The 14184-nt window shown below is 48.7% G+C and overlaps 1 protein-coding gene across 1 annotated transcript in view; it reads left to right on the top strand.

Annotated features, from left to right (window-relative positions):
* lrp6 (low density lipoprotein receptor-related protein 6) overlaps nucleotides 1–14184 on the top strand; it is a gene marked incomplete at its 5' end in the record, with an annotated part of 65207 nt that overhangs the window by 23967 nt on the left and 27056 nt on the right. Inside the window, 3 exon segments of the mRNA XM_080851475.1 lie at nucleotides 1655–1789; nucleotides 5902–6298; nucleotides 8288–8459. Coding sequence (XP_080707601.1) covers nucleotides 1655–1789; nucleotides 5902–6298; nucleotides 8288–8459 — 704 coding nt within the window.

Genomic DNA, 14184 nt, shown 5'->3' on the forward strand with positions numbered 1-14184 from the left:
TTAGCTTTCTCTCAGAAGTGAAGGCCAGGCAGATTGTGGCAATAACTCCCAAGCGAGCTGACTTACACCAACTTTAGAGGGTAAAATAGCAAATCTGGTTTTTCTAACTCGTCGCTGATAACAGTTGATCATCCACTCTGCACGTTCACAGTGGACTTTTTTTTTTTTTTTTCCTTTTTTTGCTCCTGGTGGAAAGCCAGACCAGTAGGCAGCAATGACTGTATGCATCAATGACTACATACAGTATTGAACTCCTTAGGATATTGATTTATTCATGAATTGATTATTTATCCTTTTTTCGGTCCCTGCCTGGCATTGTTTGAAGTTAAAAAAGAAAACTAAGCCCAGCTTTGCACATGGAATGTGTTGTAGTAGAACCCTCTGGAAATGATGATGATGATGATGATGGTGGTGGTGCGGCCGCCTTTTGACCTCCCCGTGCAGCACCAGCACAATGGAGCTCCCTGTTCGGCTGTCCTCTTGTCTGAATGTGGAGAATTTCTCATGGCTGGGAGAAAAGCCTGGGATTGGGTCACAGCCTCTCCTGTAGCACACCTTTCTCCACCTCTTCCTCCCTCACTGACTCCCTCCCTCACTCCCTCCCTCGCTGCTGTCTTGTTATTTTGCCCTCTCGTTTGCTCTCTCTCACTCTAATCATGCCTGAATTTCTCTCTTTCGCTCCTTCTTTCTGTCCCTCCTGGTTTTTCTCTCTCTCTCTCTCTCTCTCTCTCTTTCTCTCACTCATACACACACACAAACTCACACTGTACGCACACTCAAACACTCTCTCTCTCTCTCTCTCTCTCTCTCTCTTTCTCTCACTCATACACACACACAAACTCACACTGTACGCACACTCAAACACTCTCTCTCTCTCTCTCTTTCTCTCACTCATACACACACACAAACTCACACTGTACGCACACTCAAACACTCTCTCTCTCTCTCTCTCTCTCTTTCTCTTTCTCTCACTCATACACACAAACAAACTCACACTGTACGCACACTCAAACACTCTCTCTCTCTCTCTCTCTCTTTCTCTCACTCATACACACACACACACTCACACTGTACCCCCACACGCACACTCAAACACTCTCTCTCTCTCTCTCTCTTTCTCTCTCTTTCTCTCTGTTAAAATCCTCTCTGTGCGTTTCTCTTACCAACTCCCTGTCTCTTCTACTGGCTCCTCTTGTTTCTGATTCTGTCTTCTTGTCTGTCTGTCACAGTGTCCCTTGGGTGGCAGTGAGGTTTTGGTGCTTATGATGCTTTGAACCCCCCCCCCCCCCACACACACACACACACACACACACACACACACACACACACACACACCCTCCAGCCTCTCACTGACAAATCAGGCGACTGGCAGTGACAGTCACACACTATTTGAGTTAAGATGAAGTGAAATCTGTGACATCCCAGACTTTTTCAATCAGACCTGTGGCGAATCGTCTTGTGTGCTTTGCCTTGTACCATTTCATGCTTTTTCCACATGGAATTCATACTGGCAGAGGGGAGGAAAAGGTTGTCGTCAGAATGGCTCTTGTGTGGGTTTTAAACATAATTTGGTTTTGGTTGTGTCCAACTTGTCGGTTGTCGGAAGTAATGGAATAACTCTTTGTGTGTGTGTGTGTGTGTGTGTGTTTTTCAGTTGTGCCAACCCACTGCTCGGTAAAGAATGGAGGTTGCTCCCACCTGTGTCTTCTCTCGCCCAACGAGCCCTTCTACAAGTGTGCCTGTCCCACCGGAGTCCAGCTGCTGGGCAACAACAAGACGTGCCGAGACGGTAAGGTCCCCCCCCCCCCCCCCCACCCCCACCCCCACCCCGCCAGACTTTGCATGGAGCACATGTGACCCGTTTGCAGTTGCAGGAAGGGTGATTTCTGGGTGGGTTGAACTGGGGTTTTGGATGGAGAACACATCTATTTTAAAGTGGAGTGTGGTTCAAACAAGGCTTGATGGTCTTCCAGGAAACCACTCTAGATGTTTCTCCTCACCAAAAATACATAGCATGTCTTAAATTACTGTATAAATGATTCACAGACTTTTTTATTTTTTGCAGTTTTGTATTCAACTGAAATAAGTACAGTTGTACAGTCCGGGCCAATCATACTGCCCCGCCTCAAGCGTTCTGACACTCACCCAACCCTGTTGAATAAGCTTATCAGCCTCAAATGCCTCCCTTGGCCAGGGTAACCCAGGGGTTTGAGGCTTTTGTGGTGCGCTAGCCTAACTGATGTGAGCAGAACGCTGGCTATCAGAGAGCCATAGTTATTTTGATCACAAAACACTTTCTCCAGGGTCCAATAATAATCCCACAGCTAACCGCACTACCCTCAGAACAATAACAGTTATTTCTTTTTTTTCTGTCTGTTTCTCTTTCTCCTTGCCTCTGTTGTATTATTCAGTGTTTCCAATCACAAATTTGTTTGCTTTTTTTATTTTTCTTTGCTGTTTAAGATTAGTTGAGGTTCCACGCTCTCTCCATTTAAAGCTCACGGGTTCTTCTGTTTTAAGCTGCTGAGGAAGTGTGGATTTGAAAGCGTGGTGCGCTGTTGTCCAAATCCCGCTCGGAGAACCGAGGATGAGGGGAGCGATAGGCCTGTCCAAAAATGCCTCAGTGGAAAAAGAGTGCTCACAATCACATTTATTTAGAAGTTGGCCTCGTCCTTCCTTTTTTCAAAATGAAATGCACAACTTCAGCCTAAAAACTATCACGTATTTGTGGTGATGATTTGCTGTGGTTTGATTGGGGTTTATCCACTTCCTAATCAAGTATACACACCATTTTGTCTCAGATAAGTTTCAGAAATGCCTTTACTATATTTTGTTGACTTTAGTTTGTTTTGCGATGGTTGGAACACACTCGTCAGTGACCAGTTTGGCAAAATTGTTGACGTGCTGAATCGTGTTGGTCCCCCTTCAAACGCTGTAGCTATAGAAGGTAGAGGGTTGAGCAGTCATTTGGTTAACCTAACTTAAACTGTTGTAGGATCTTAAATGGCCCTTTGAGAAATGGTTTGAATTCCCTAAGTTTGTATATGCAAATGTCTACACGGGCTTTTGTACAGCGCAGTTTGTTTTTGGACCGAGTTCAAAGGAGAGCGCTCTGTTCTGTTGAATTAGAAACACAGGCAAGGAGGAATACTGTACTCCAAAAAGAGGCTGAGTCTCCACTTTCACTCTCTCTTTCTCTTACTCTTTCTTTCTTTCTCTCTCTCTCTCTCTCTCTCTCGCGCGCTCTTGCTGTTTTTCTAGTTCTTTCCCCTTCTCTCCCCCCTACTTTTTGTCTTTCTCACTCCCTCTCTAGCTGTCTGTGTCTCTGTCGTTCTCTACCCCCTCAGCCCCCCGCCTCTGTGCGTTCAGCCGACGTGAACAGCTGAAGGTGCTGTGGACTGACCTGTGGTTGCCATGGAAACTCCTCTCATTGAGATAGCTGTGTGATTCATAGCCTAGACTATTCCATCACCCCCCTCCCCTTTCCCCCCCCGCCTTCCCCCCTCCCCATTGCCTTGTTCTCTCTCACTTACGCTCGCCCTCCCTCCCTCTCTCTCACTCCTCCACTCTCGCTCTCTCGCTCGCTCCAGCTCTCTATGGCTTTCTCTCTCTCTCCCCCTCTTGTGCTCTTGCTCTCTCACTCCCTCCCTCTAGACTGACCCCCCCCCACTCTCCACCCCCCCCCCCCACCCCTCCTCCCCATTCTGCCCGCTCTCTTTATTTATATTTTTCTGCTTCATTTCCCCCAGTCAACAGATTGCCGAGGGAGAGAGGAGGGCAGGGAGTCTTTTGTTGGGGAGAGGGGATCACATGCTCCCCCTATGGACAATGCCCTCATTCACTCCCCGGCTTTTCACCATCTCCCATGGCTTGCTGGTAGGGGTGGTGGCGGGGGGCGGGGGGGTTCCACCGGCCTGGCCTCCCCCATCGGCATGCTCTGTGCCACCAGGGGTTTCGGCCAAGGTGTGCCCCCAGGGTAAAAACCGTGTACGGGTGATTTTGAGGAGGGTTCTCTTACCTCCTCCATCCCTCTTTAGTCGGACACCGTGCCATTTTTCTGCCCCTGCTCCTTCCATAGCCCTCATGCCAGCCTTCCTCCTACCGTGACTTCTACCTCTACTTCCCCCCATGCCCATATAAGTCCGTCCGATAATACCAAATAAGTCTTTCAGCAGAAGACCAATTTGTCAAACCCGGTGTCTAATGTTACTCCTAGCCATGGCTAGCCACGCCCCCGTGACCTCCCTGCACCCTAGAATGGGTGAATGTGTGGGTCACCAGCATCAAGGGGCCACCGCAAGGGTACGCCATGCTGTGTTTGTTCAGGCGTTTCTTAAATACGTATCCTTAAGAACTACCTTTTCACATGTGTCAATCTTGATTTATAGAATAAAAAAAAAAACAGCACGCAACTTACTTGTATTCCAGTTTTAGTAACGTTGTCCTATCCTATGGAATATTTGTTGTGGTTTTTTCACAAAGGGATTGTTGGCGTATGAAAATGACACGTACAAAGTTGTTCCATGTCTCTTGAACAGCGCAGACACCCCCATTACTGTGCACAGACAGACACCCCTCAAAAAAAAACCTTCCAAACCCCAAGCGAAACAAGTTCCTCTTCAAGGGCCCTCAGATGTGTTGGGGAGGCCACCGGCTGAGAAGGGGTGAGGGGGAACCAGTCGCGTTTGTTTGGCTGGGAAGTCTTAACTAGATGGAGGCCTATAGGGGAATGCACATCTCCTGAATAGGGGGGGAAGAAAGAGGAGGAGGAGGAGGAGGAGAGATGGAGGGAACGAGGGATGAGAGAGGAGGGGAAGCTTACGGCCATGCTTGACTGTTCAAAGCAAAGCCTCTGATTGATCTTTTCACAATTGAGGGTTTTTTTGGGGCGGTATGAGGGGGCAGGACCATCCGTTCATAGGAACAAGGGCAGACAAATGAGTTTCTTTTTCTCTTCCAAAACCTCTTTGCTACATCGGAGTTGGGGCGAAGGAGGCACTGTGTTTTGAGGGGTTTGGGAATAGAAGACTGAACTGTTTGACTGGCTATAGTAGACAATCCTTACCCTCATTCCATTACCCTGATTGCTTTGTGCAATCCGATACCCGTCCTTTGGTGTCCACACCTACTATAAAGTTACAGTTTTCCTTTTTCTGACACTGTTTCTCTTCATTGGCTTGCTTTGGGCTAGTTCTCTGAAGTAAACTTTGGCACCAAACAATCTCTAAGCTGTGTTGATAGGATATTCCTACTTTCTTTCTAGAGGTTATGTTTACGTGACACAGGTGTTTCTGTTCTGATTTAGTTGTTAAGAAATCAGTTTCATTTTTTTTTTTCTCTAATATTGAGGCCCTTTCTTTCTGGGACAGTTTCCCGCTAACCCCCAACAAAGAAAACACAACATAACAATGATTTGGGAAGCAAAAGGTTGAATAGAGGTCAGTTCTGTTGTGTGGTTGATATCCCTAAGCACAGACAGTTTGCGTGAAAAAAAAAAAAGATCTGGGGCAGCTTAACTGCTGACATCTGCATACTTCCATTTGCAACTTTTAATCATGGTATTGATTGTGTAAAAATGTGGAGGAATGTAGGTCGATACATTCAAATATTATTTCTTATGAACAGATACAAACGCTTAAATGCTTCAGTTGCGTAGTGTAATCAATCTTTTCATCAGCCCATAATCTAGTCAAACAGGTGTTTCAAAAAGTTAAAATATTATTTCTTATGAACAGATACAAACACTTAAATGCTTCAGTTGCCCCGAAAGTGTAATCAATCTTTTCATCAACTCATAATCTAGTCAAACAGGTGTTTCAAAATACCTGCCCAGATTTGGCCAAGACTCCCGAATTCTTCATCCAGCCAGTTTCTCACCCTCTCCTCTCCTCGCCCTCGTAGGTGCCACTCAGCTCCTCCTCCTGGCACGACGCACCGACCTGCGGCAAATCTCCTTGGACACGCCCGACTTCACCGACATCATCATGCCCGCGGAAGACATCCGGCACGCCATCGCCATCGACTACGACCCCATCGAGGGCTACGTGTACTGGACCGACGACGAGGTGCGCGCCATCCGCCGCTCCTACCTGGACGGCAGCGACGCCCAGCTGGTGGTCACCTCGCAGGTGAGCCACCCGGACGGCATCGCCGTGGACTGGGTCGCCCGCAACCTCTACTGGACCGACACCGGTACCGACCGGATCGAGGTGACCAGACTGAACGGCACCATGCGCAAGATTCTGATCTCCGAAGACCTGGACGAGCCGAGAGCCATTGTGTTGGATCCAGTGGCAGGGTAAGCATTCAGATCTAGTTCCCGTCCTTTCCCTCCCCCCCCCCCAAAAAAGCTACAATAGCGCGGAGCACTATGAGTGAAGACAAATCTGCAAAACTATTGCTCTAATGTATCTTGAAATAGTTTTCCTGGTTTATGAATATAGCTGTGTACAGACAGTTCTTTGTTGTACAGGGATTGTATTGGTTCAAAATATTTAGACTGTGTACATCATAAGTCCTGCATTAGTGGATGTGAGACACCTGCAAACCTACATACTAGACCACTTGGTCAATGTAGATCTGTACTGGACCACTTTGGTGATGTAGATCTGTACTGGACCACTTGGTTGATGTAGATCTGTACTGGACCTCTTGGTTGACGTAGATCTGTACTGGACCACTTTGGTGATGTAGATCTGTACTGGACCACTTGGTCGATGTAGATCTGTACTGGACCACTTGGTCGATGTAGATCTGTACTGGACCACTTGGTCGATGTAGATCTGGAACACTTGGTTGATGTAGGATAAGGCTCACTGCAGCATCTGTGCTAATGTGCTTGGTTTCTTTGTGGTGTGTGTGTGCGTGTGCGCGTGTGCGTGCGCGCTAATGTGCCTGGTTTCTTTGTGGTGTGTGTGTGTGTGTGTGCGCGCGCGTGTGTGTGTGTGTGTGCGCGCGCATGTGTGTGTGTGTGTGTGTGCGCGCATGTGTGTGTGTGCGTGCATGTTGTTGGTTTCTTTGTGGCGCTTCACGCTCGGCGGAGGAGGCAGAGAGCCAGGATGGGGGGGGGGGGGGGGGGGGGGGGGAGGGGAACAGGGAAGGGAAGCTGTGAGTCAAGCCACAGCTTTCGCGTGCCTCAGAGGCTGTTTATATAGGAAGTGAGGTCACCGCATCTACACTGGGACCTCCCTGCCAAAGCGGTCGTGCTGTGTGTGTGTGTGTGTGTGTGTGTGTGTGTGTGTGTGTGTGTGTGTGTGTGTGTGTGTGTGTGTGCGTGTGTGTCGATCCATGGGTGCGTGTGTGTCGATCCATGGGTGCGTGTGTGTGAACAACGATGAACGTAATAAGCGGGTGTCCCTGTAAGGGGCCCAACCTGGCTATCTGCCCTGGGTAGAGTATAGAGTAGAGTGGCGGGGGTGGGGACGGAGTTTGTTTGGGGGGGGGACGGGGGGCACAGAAGTTGAGCACACAGTTTTGGGATGCACCGTCAGCATCACCTGTCTACTGCACTGACACTCGCACTGACATCACAGCCGGATTCACATCTGCGCCTCGCCAAACCACAGCGCGCGTTGGGGTTTTGCTTTGTGGCATAAGCCGTGCGATGACATCACCTCGTCATGCAGGGCGCATCTTCCGCCCGCTCTGTTGGGCAAGTGCAGATTAGTAAGGGCTGAAGCTCGTTGTTCTTTGCCAGTTGTCGCAGCATGCCCCCCGGTATGTTTTTTTTTTTCATTTCTTTTATATTTATTTAAGGTATTTCCTCTTGTGGGCAGATGGCCTGCCACTCAGCGGCGATGATTCACTGATGAGTAACCGTGCAGAGCATGTGGGAAAGGAGGTGGAGAAGGCCCACTTGTCTCTGAGAGATCCAGAGGTCGCCTTAACTTTACTTGAAAAGAAAGTCACAATTGAAGTTTGGCAGCTTTTTGACCCCCCTTTTTTTGTGTACTTGCTGAGACCTTGATGAATTGCTTGCTCACCCAAAACACCAGTCAGAACAGTCAGTCAGAATTGACTGATACAGCTGAAGTTTGTCAACTTTTTGACCCCTTTTTTTTTAATCTTTTTTTTTTTACACCATTTTTTTGTGTGTACTTGCTGAGACCTTGATGAATTGCTTGCTCACCCAAAACACCTTAACCTTTCCCACCCTGTGAATACCAGTGAAGGGCCATGCCTTTAACAACACATCCCCCCCCCAGGAATCTTTAATGTATCCTGCAATGCATTTAATCCTGTCTTATCTCTGAGACTCGACACTCATTCATGCGTTTCCCTCCCGTAGGTACATGTACTGGACGGACTGGGGCGAGATCCCAAAGATCGAGCGGGCGGCCCTGGACGGCACGGACCGGGTGGTGATGGTCAACACCTCCCTGGGCTGGCCCAATGGCCTGGCGCTGGACTACGACGAGAAGAAGATCTACTGGGGCGATGCCAAGACGGACAAGATTGAGGTAGGCATTTCCTCTTCACTGGCTGCGTTTATGTGTGTCAATATAAGCCGCTCTTGAGGTGTTTAACCCGCTTATGGCTCGAAAGGCGCCTATAATTGCCTCATGTAACTAACAAAATAAATGTTAGTCGCTTCTATTTAGGCGGATGTCTGCTCCGATCGAGATAGGGCGACTACGCCGGTCGGTAGTCCGCTTGAGCAAGTCCGATGTAACATGGGTGTATTTACAGGTGTGCCCACACCTGGGTCCTTCACACACACTGATTGCATGAGAGAGGAGTCTGGGACCATACAAAGGAAGATTTTCATTCACTAAGGTCTGCCAGGCACATCTCCAACTTGCTAACCAGTACAAACTGTCGAGTGGCACGGATTAATGGAAAGGTCAAATATATCCGTGTAATCCTTGACTAAGACCTTTTGGAGTTTACCCTTTTTGGCAGCATTAGCCATGTGTTCAGGTACGCTCCAGCCTCAAGGGTGGCCAGCCCATTTTAAAGACCGTGACCACCTGGAGCGGTGACCAGAGGGCAACTTGCCATGAACAGACACACACACACACACACACACACACACACACACACTCTCAAAAAGACCCCTGTACGCCTCTGTGTTCTTGCCCTCCAGCAGGATGGCATCTCCTTGAGATGGTGCTTCTGTGTGCTCATGAGTAAGGCGATGAGCAATCCCTGTAGCAGCACTGCTGTAAGGAGATAAAGGCTGAAGGATGGCTAGAGTGCATCAGCCCAGCAATCTTCTCCAACTTCAGACCGTCAAACAGCTTCGTGTGTGTGTGTGTGTGTGTTTGTCTGTACATGGCTCTGTGTTCAGCATTGACTTGTCTCATTAGTAGACGCTCAGTGGGGGGTGGGGGTAGGGGGGTGTTGGGGTGCTGTGAGCATCGATGGTAATCCTGACTGATAATGCCGCCCATGGCAGCGGGGGGCCCTTTGTGTGTGTGTGTGTGTGTGTGGGGGGGGGGGGGGTTATACGTCGGCCCGCTGCAGGCTGACTCCATGCTGTGCCAGAGGCCCGTCTCTGCCAGCTCCCTGCCAGCCTGTGAGCGCTCTCTTTCTCTTTCTCTGCCTCTCTTTCTCTGCCCCTCTCTCTCTTTCTTTCTCTCTCTCTCTGCCTCTCTCTCTGCCTCTCTCTGCCTCTCTCTCTCACTCTTTCTCTTTCTCTGCCTCTCTTTCTTTGCCTCTCTCGCTCTCTCTCTCTGCCTCTTTTTTTCTCTCTTTCTCTCTCTCTTTCTCTCTCTCTACCTCTCTGCCTCCCTCCCTCTCTTTGCTTCTCTTATCCTCTCTCTCTCTGCCTCTCTCTCTGCTTCTCTTTTCCTCCTTCTCTCTCGGCCTCAATCTCACTTGCTCTCTGTCTCTACCCCCCCCCCCCCCCACACACACACACACACACACACACACACACACTCCCAGCCTTGCCCAGCAGCTCAGAGGGTTCTCTCCTGCCTGTCTGTCTGCCTTACTGGCGTGTGTGTCTGTCTGCAGTGCTTCAGTGTGTATGGGGGGCACTGCGAGGTGTGTCGATATGTGTGTGTGTGTGTGCATTTGTTGCCACATTCAGTATCCTGGGCTAGTTTTCTAGGCGTGGGTTTGTGAGGAATGTATTAGTCATGTATTCATTTTCATATTTGTGTTTTAAAAGTCAGGCCGTTTCAGTGATTGATGATACAATCACTGCAACCAGTTTGTTTTTCAACCGGCCACTTCCCAGAGTGTCAAACAAGTTGCGCTTTGTTGCAGGTAGTCTTGCTTCTTGGCACAATTGAAGCTTCTTGTGTAATGTAGCTAGTATTGTTTATGGGGTAAAACCAATGTAGGGTCCCATTGTTTGTGTGAGTGTGTGAGTGTGTGAGTGTGTGAGTGTGTGAGTGTGTGAGTGTGTGAGTGTGAGAGAGTGGTGGAGGGGGGGTGAGGAGTGGTTTATAGGTGCCTCAAATAAACATTTTCAAGCCATATTTTCTTTTGAGACCTGAATGCCCAGAAGAAAAAACGAATTAGCTATAGCCAGCTTGAAACAGAACTTCAGGGGAACATGGTTCTGCTTCCACCCCAGTTTGACACTTGCCAATCAAAATAAGGCAGCGATTAGTTCCTCCGTGTGTCTGTCAATATGGACCATTTAATTCCCCCTGCGCCACGGCCCGGGTGGTGAGCCCCCCTACCCCCCCCCCCCCCCCCCCCTCCTCCTGGTCCGACATCAAAGGCCAGTCGTCTCCGCGGAAACTCGATCGCCTAAAGTTCGGCACTTTGAGAGGTGCTGACAGTCGGACCGCCGAGCAAAATTAGAGCTCTCTCTCTTTCAGTCCCGGGCCCAGATGCCGATGCCTCGGCAGGGTTGAGTTGGCCACCTCTCGCCTCAACAAGGGGGCCTTCACAGACGGCCACCTACCGCAGCTAATCTTCACAGATCTCCTGGACCACTTGGAGCGCTCAGAGAAAGCAGAAAAGGGCGTTTCGTTTCCTCCTCTCTCAACGTGGCTTCTCATGAATGGGGTGGTGGTGGTGGGGGGGAGGGGGGTCTTTCTGGGCTCTCCAGCAGTCATGGCGATGGCTCAGGATGGCGTACCAACATATCCGGTCTTTGCCCTCTTCAGTTGAGCGGTTACAACTGCTCTGGTGGGCCTGAAGTTTCCTGCCCTCTTCCCCCCCCCCCTTCTCCTTCTCCCTGCAACCCCCTAGCTTGTTGAAGTCGGTGTCATTCAAAATGAGTGGGGGGAGGGGGAGGTGATGGGGCTTCTTATTACCTCCAGCAAGGAGGTTATGCGATCGGGTCCGTTAATTTATTTATTTATTTATTTATTTGTCCGTTTGTCTGTCTGTGGACAAGATTTCTCAGAAACTACTGGGCGGATCTGTCCACCAGAGGTGGATCTTGGTCCTGGGACATCCCCATTAAAATTTCAGGATGATCCGGATTCTGGATCCGGATTTGTGTACCTCTTTGCTGGAGGTCAGAAATCTCGGATTGCTCTTATTTTCTTTCTTTTCCTCTCAGGCAGTCACTTGGACAGCCTGGCTTTTGTGCTCAGGCAGTGGCAGAGCCACCTCTCTCTCGGGGGCCCTGTGCGCACACAGGCTGTGTTTTGCGGCGGCAGCCCACATCTGGTTCAGATTGCGGCCTCCACTCCAGCTGCGGTCGACACTGTTTAGAATAGCCCCAGAACTCGAAACCCACACCACACTGTGGTCGCAGCTCCCAAACCAGTGGAGACCTTTTGGCTGAGGCCATTTTGCCAAGGATGGAAACTTCATTTTAAATATATACACTCTTGTGAGTGCTTGTGTGTATGTGTTCGTGTGTGAACATATCTGCTGTGTGTGTGTGTGTGTGTGTGTGCGTGTGTGTGAGCATATCTGCTGTGTCTGTTTGCACATAGTGTGTGTGTGGTTGAACTTATCTACTGTTTGTGTGTGTGTGAGCATATCTATGGTGTGTGTGTATACCTGTTGTGTGTGTGTGTGTGTGTGTGTGTGTGTGTGTGTGTGTCAAAGCATATCTACAGTGTGTGTGTGTCAGGCACGTGCACAGACATTTTGGGGGGCAGGTGCTCAAAAAAAAAAAAGGGCGCCCATCACCAAAATTATTAATGAAATTAAATCTCTCTCGCTCTCTGGGGTCCACTCCCTTAACGTCTGATACATCAAATGATGTCTGGGGTGCCTTTTTTCTGTAATTGGTCCACCTCACCATGCTTGTGCATCAAATCTGAACTTGGGGAATACTCCAGCCACCCATTTTTAGAAAACCAATGCTTTTGGAATGACCGCCCTTCATAATTTTTTGGGAGGAAAAATTCGTTGTAAAACAGGCAAAACAAAGAGATACATAAATATCACGTTAAACAATGATGGACAAGGAAAGCATGACCCCGAGAGCTAGCATAGTTTAACTGCTATTTTCTAGCTGTGAATTCTCGTGACATTTATAAACAAACATTCACTGCTCAGAATGTTGGGTACTCTCTTCTGTTTGCTCAGAAAGTACTTTGGCACCTTTTTAAATGGTCTGAATGGGTTGCGTATTCATCCCCCATAATGCATTGCATGTGTCCCGTCCGTCCCCCCTTTCATCTTCTCCAGTCCTACCAGTCCAAGGTGTCCCTGTGGTCATTAACCCCACTCCTGTATGCCTTCATTAAAACAGCTGGGAAGGAAGTGATCTCATTACAATTAAAGATTCCAGAGATCATCTATTTTTTCTTTTCTTTTCCCAAAATCAAATTCCTTCCCTTCACGATCCACACAGAACAGTTAAACGCATATTCCCATGTTTGTCCTGGATCGCATAGTTCTTTTTTTTCTCCCTCCTTTTTTATATTATTTTATTCTATCCTTTTTTTCCTCTCCTCCCTCCACCAAAGGCCCGTGCTGCCATCATGAAAGGCAGAGGAGGCTAAACGGTCAAAGCGTGTGTGTGTGTGTGTGTGTGTGTGTGTGTGATCATGAAAGGCAGAGGAGGCTAAACGGTCACAGCGAGGCTCAAACCGGGTGCAAGGAGCGGGCCAGCACCGCCTCCCCAAAACTGGGCGTGCAGAGGAATCCAAATGTCTGGCTTCAATGGGATGACAATAAACAGTGTGTGTGTTTTGAAGGGCACACACATGCGCACGCACAAACACATTTACACACACACACACACACACACACACACACACACACACACACACACACACACAAGAAGTCAAGAATGTGGCCAAGTGTGTAGAGCAGGCAATGTGGCAGCCATATGCGTGCCTGTTTGTTTGCTCCTGCTGCTGCTTCTAATTAAAGACGGCGCAACACGCTGCCAGGTCGCCATGGCACGCTCTCTCTTTCACTCACCCGTTCACCAAGTGTCTCTCTCTCTCTCTCTCTCTTCTCCGTCTCAAACCCCCACTCTATCAGCTCTGCCCCCCCCCCCAGCACCACCACTACCAAAGCCAAACAGTATTCATGAAGACATAGACCAGCGAGCCCAGAACCTCTCACGTATGGAACGGCGTGTTCAACATGGCCGCTGTCGGCTGTTAATCATAGAAACCCAACTCCCCGAGAAGCGTTAAAGCGTGTGTTTAAGTACTGCACTGTGCCGAGTTCTACACCATTGTGTCCCTGTTGTCACTGGTGATGTATTGGGGATGGTGACAGCTGAGAGGGTAGTGGGTCATACGTTGGACGTGGTTTAGGAGTGGCTATAACTTTTAACTTTCAGTGTCGTAGCTCTGGTGTCGGACAACTGGTGAAAGCATTTTTGATTGATTTGTGCTTCGCCAGAGATGACTCTGACTCGCTCTTCCTTTCGCTTTATCTTCCTGTCTTTCTCCTCGCTGTTCAGCCCATACTCCAGGCATTGAGCAGGATGTAGACCAGACTACATAGTGACTCGATGGTCTTTTCTGTTGTGATACGATCAAGAATGAACTAGAAATAGCCATCTGTGTTTTGTTCACTACTATGACCAGAAGCACCTGCTAATTTACCACAAACCTGTTTAGCTGGCAGCTAAACACCAAGCTGATGGCTTTTAAATGTATAAATATTTGTTTGTATAAATATTATAATATATATTACACGTCGGTGTAGGCCTAGACGGTGATGATGTAGCTCAACTTGTAAAATAATGGGTTGGCAACACCTAGGGAAAGTGCACATACTGAGGAAAATGTGTATGTGTGTAACATTCACCGTAGACAAAAACGACTAAATGAATAGACAGTATGTAACTGTCAC

This window comes from Sprattus sprattus, assembly GCF_963457725.1.
Source record: "Sprattus sprattus genome assembly, chromosome: 14".
Lineage (NCBI taxonomy): Eukaryota > Metazoa > Chordata > Actinopteri > Clupeiformes > Clupeidae > Sprattus > Sprattus sprattus.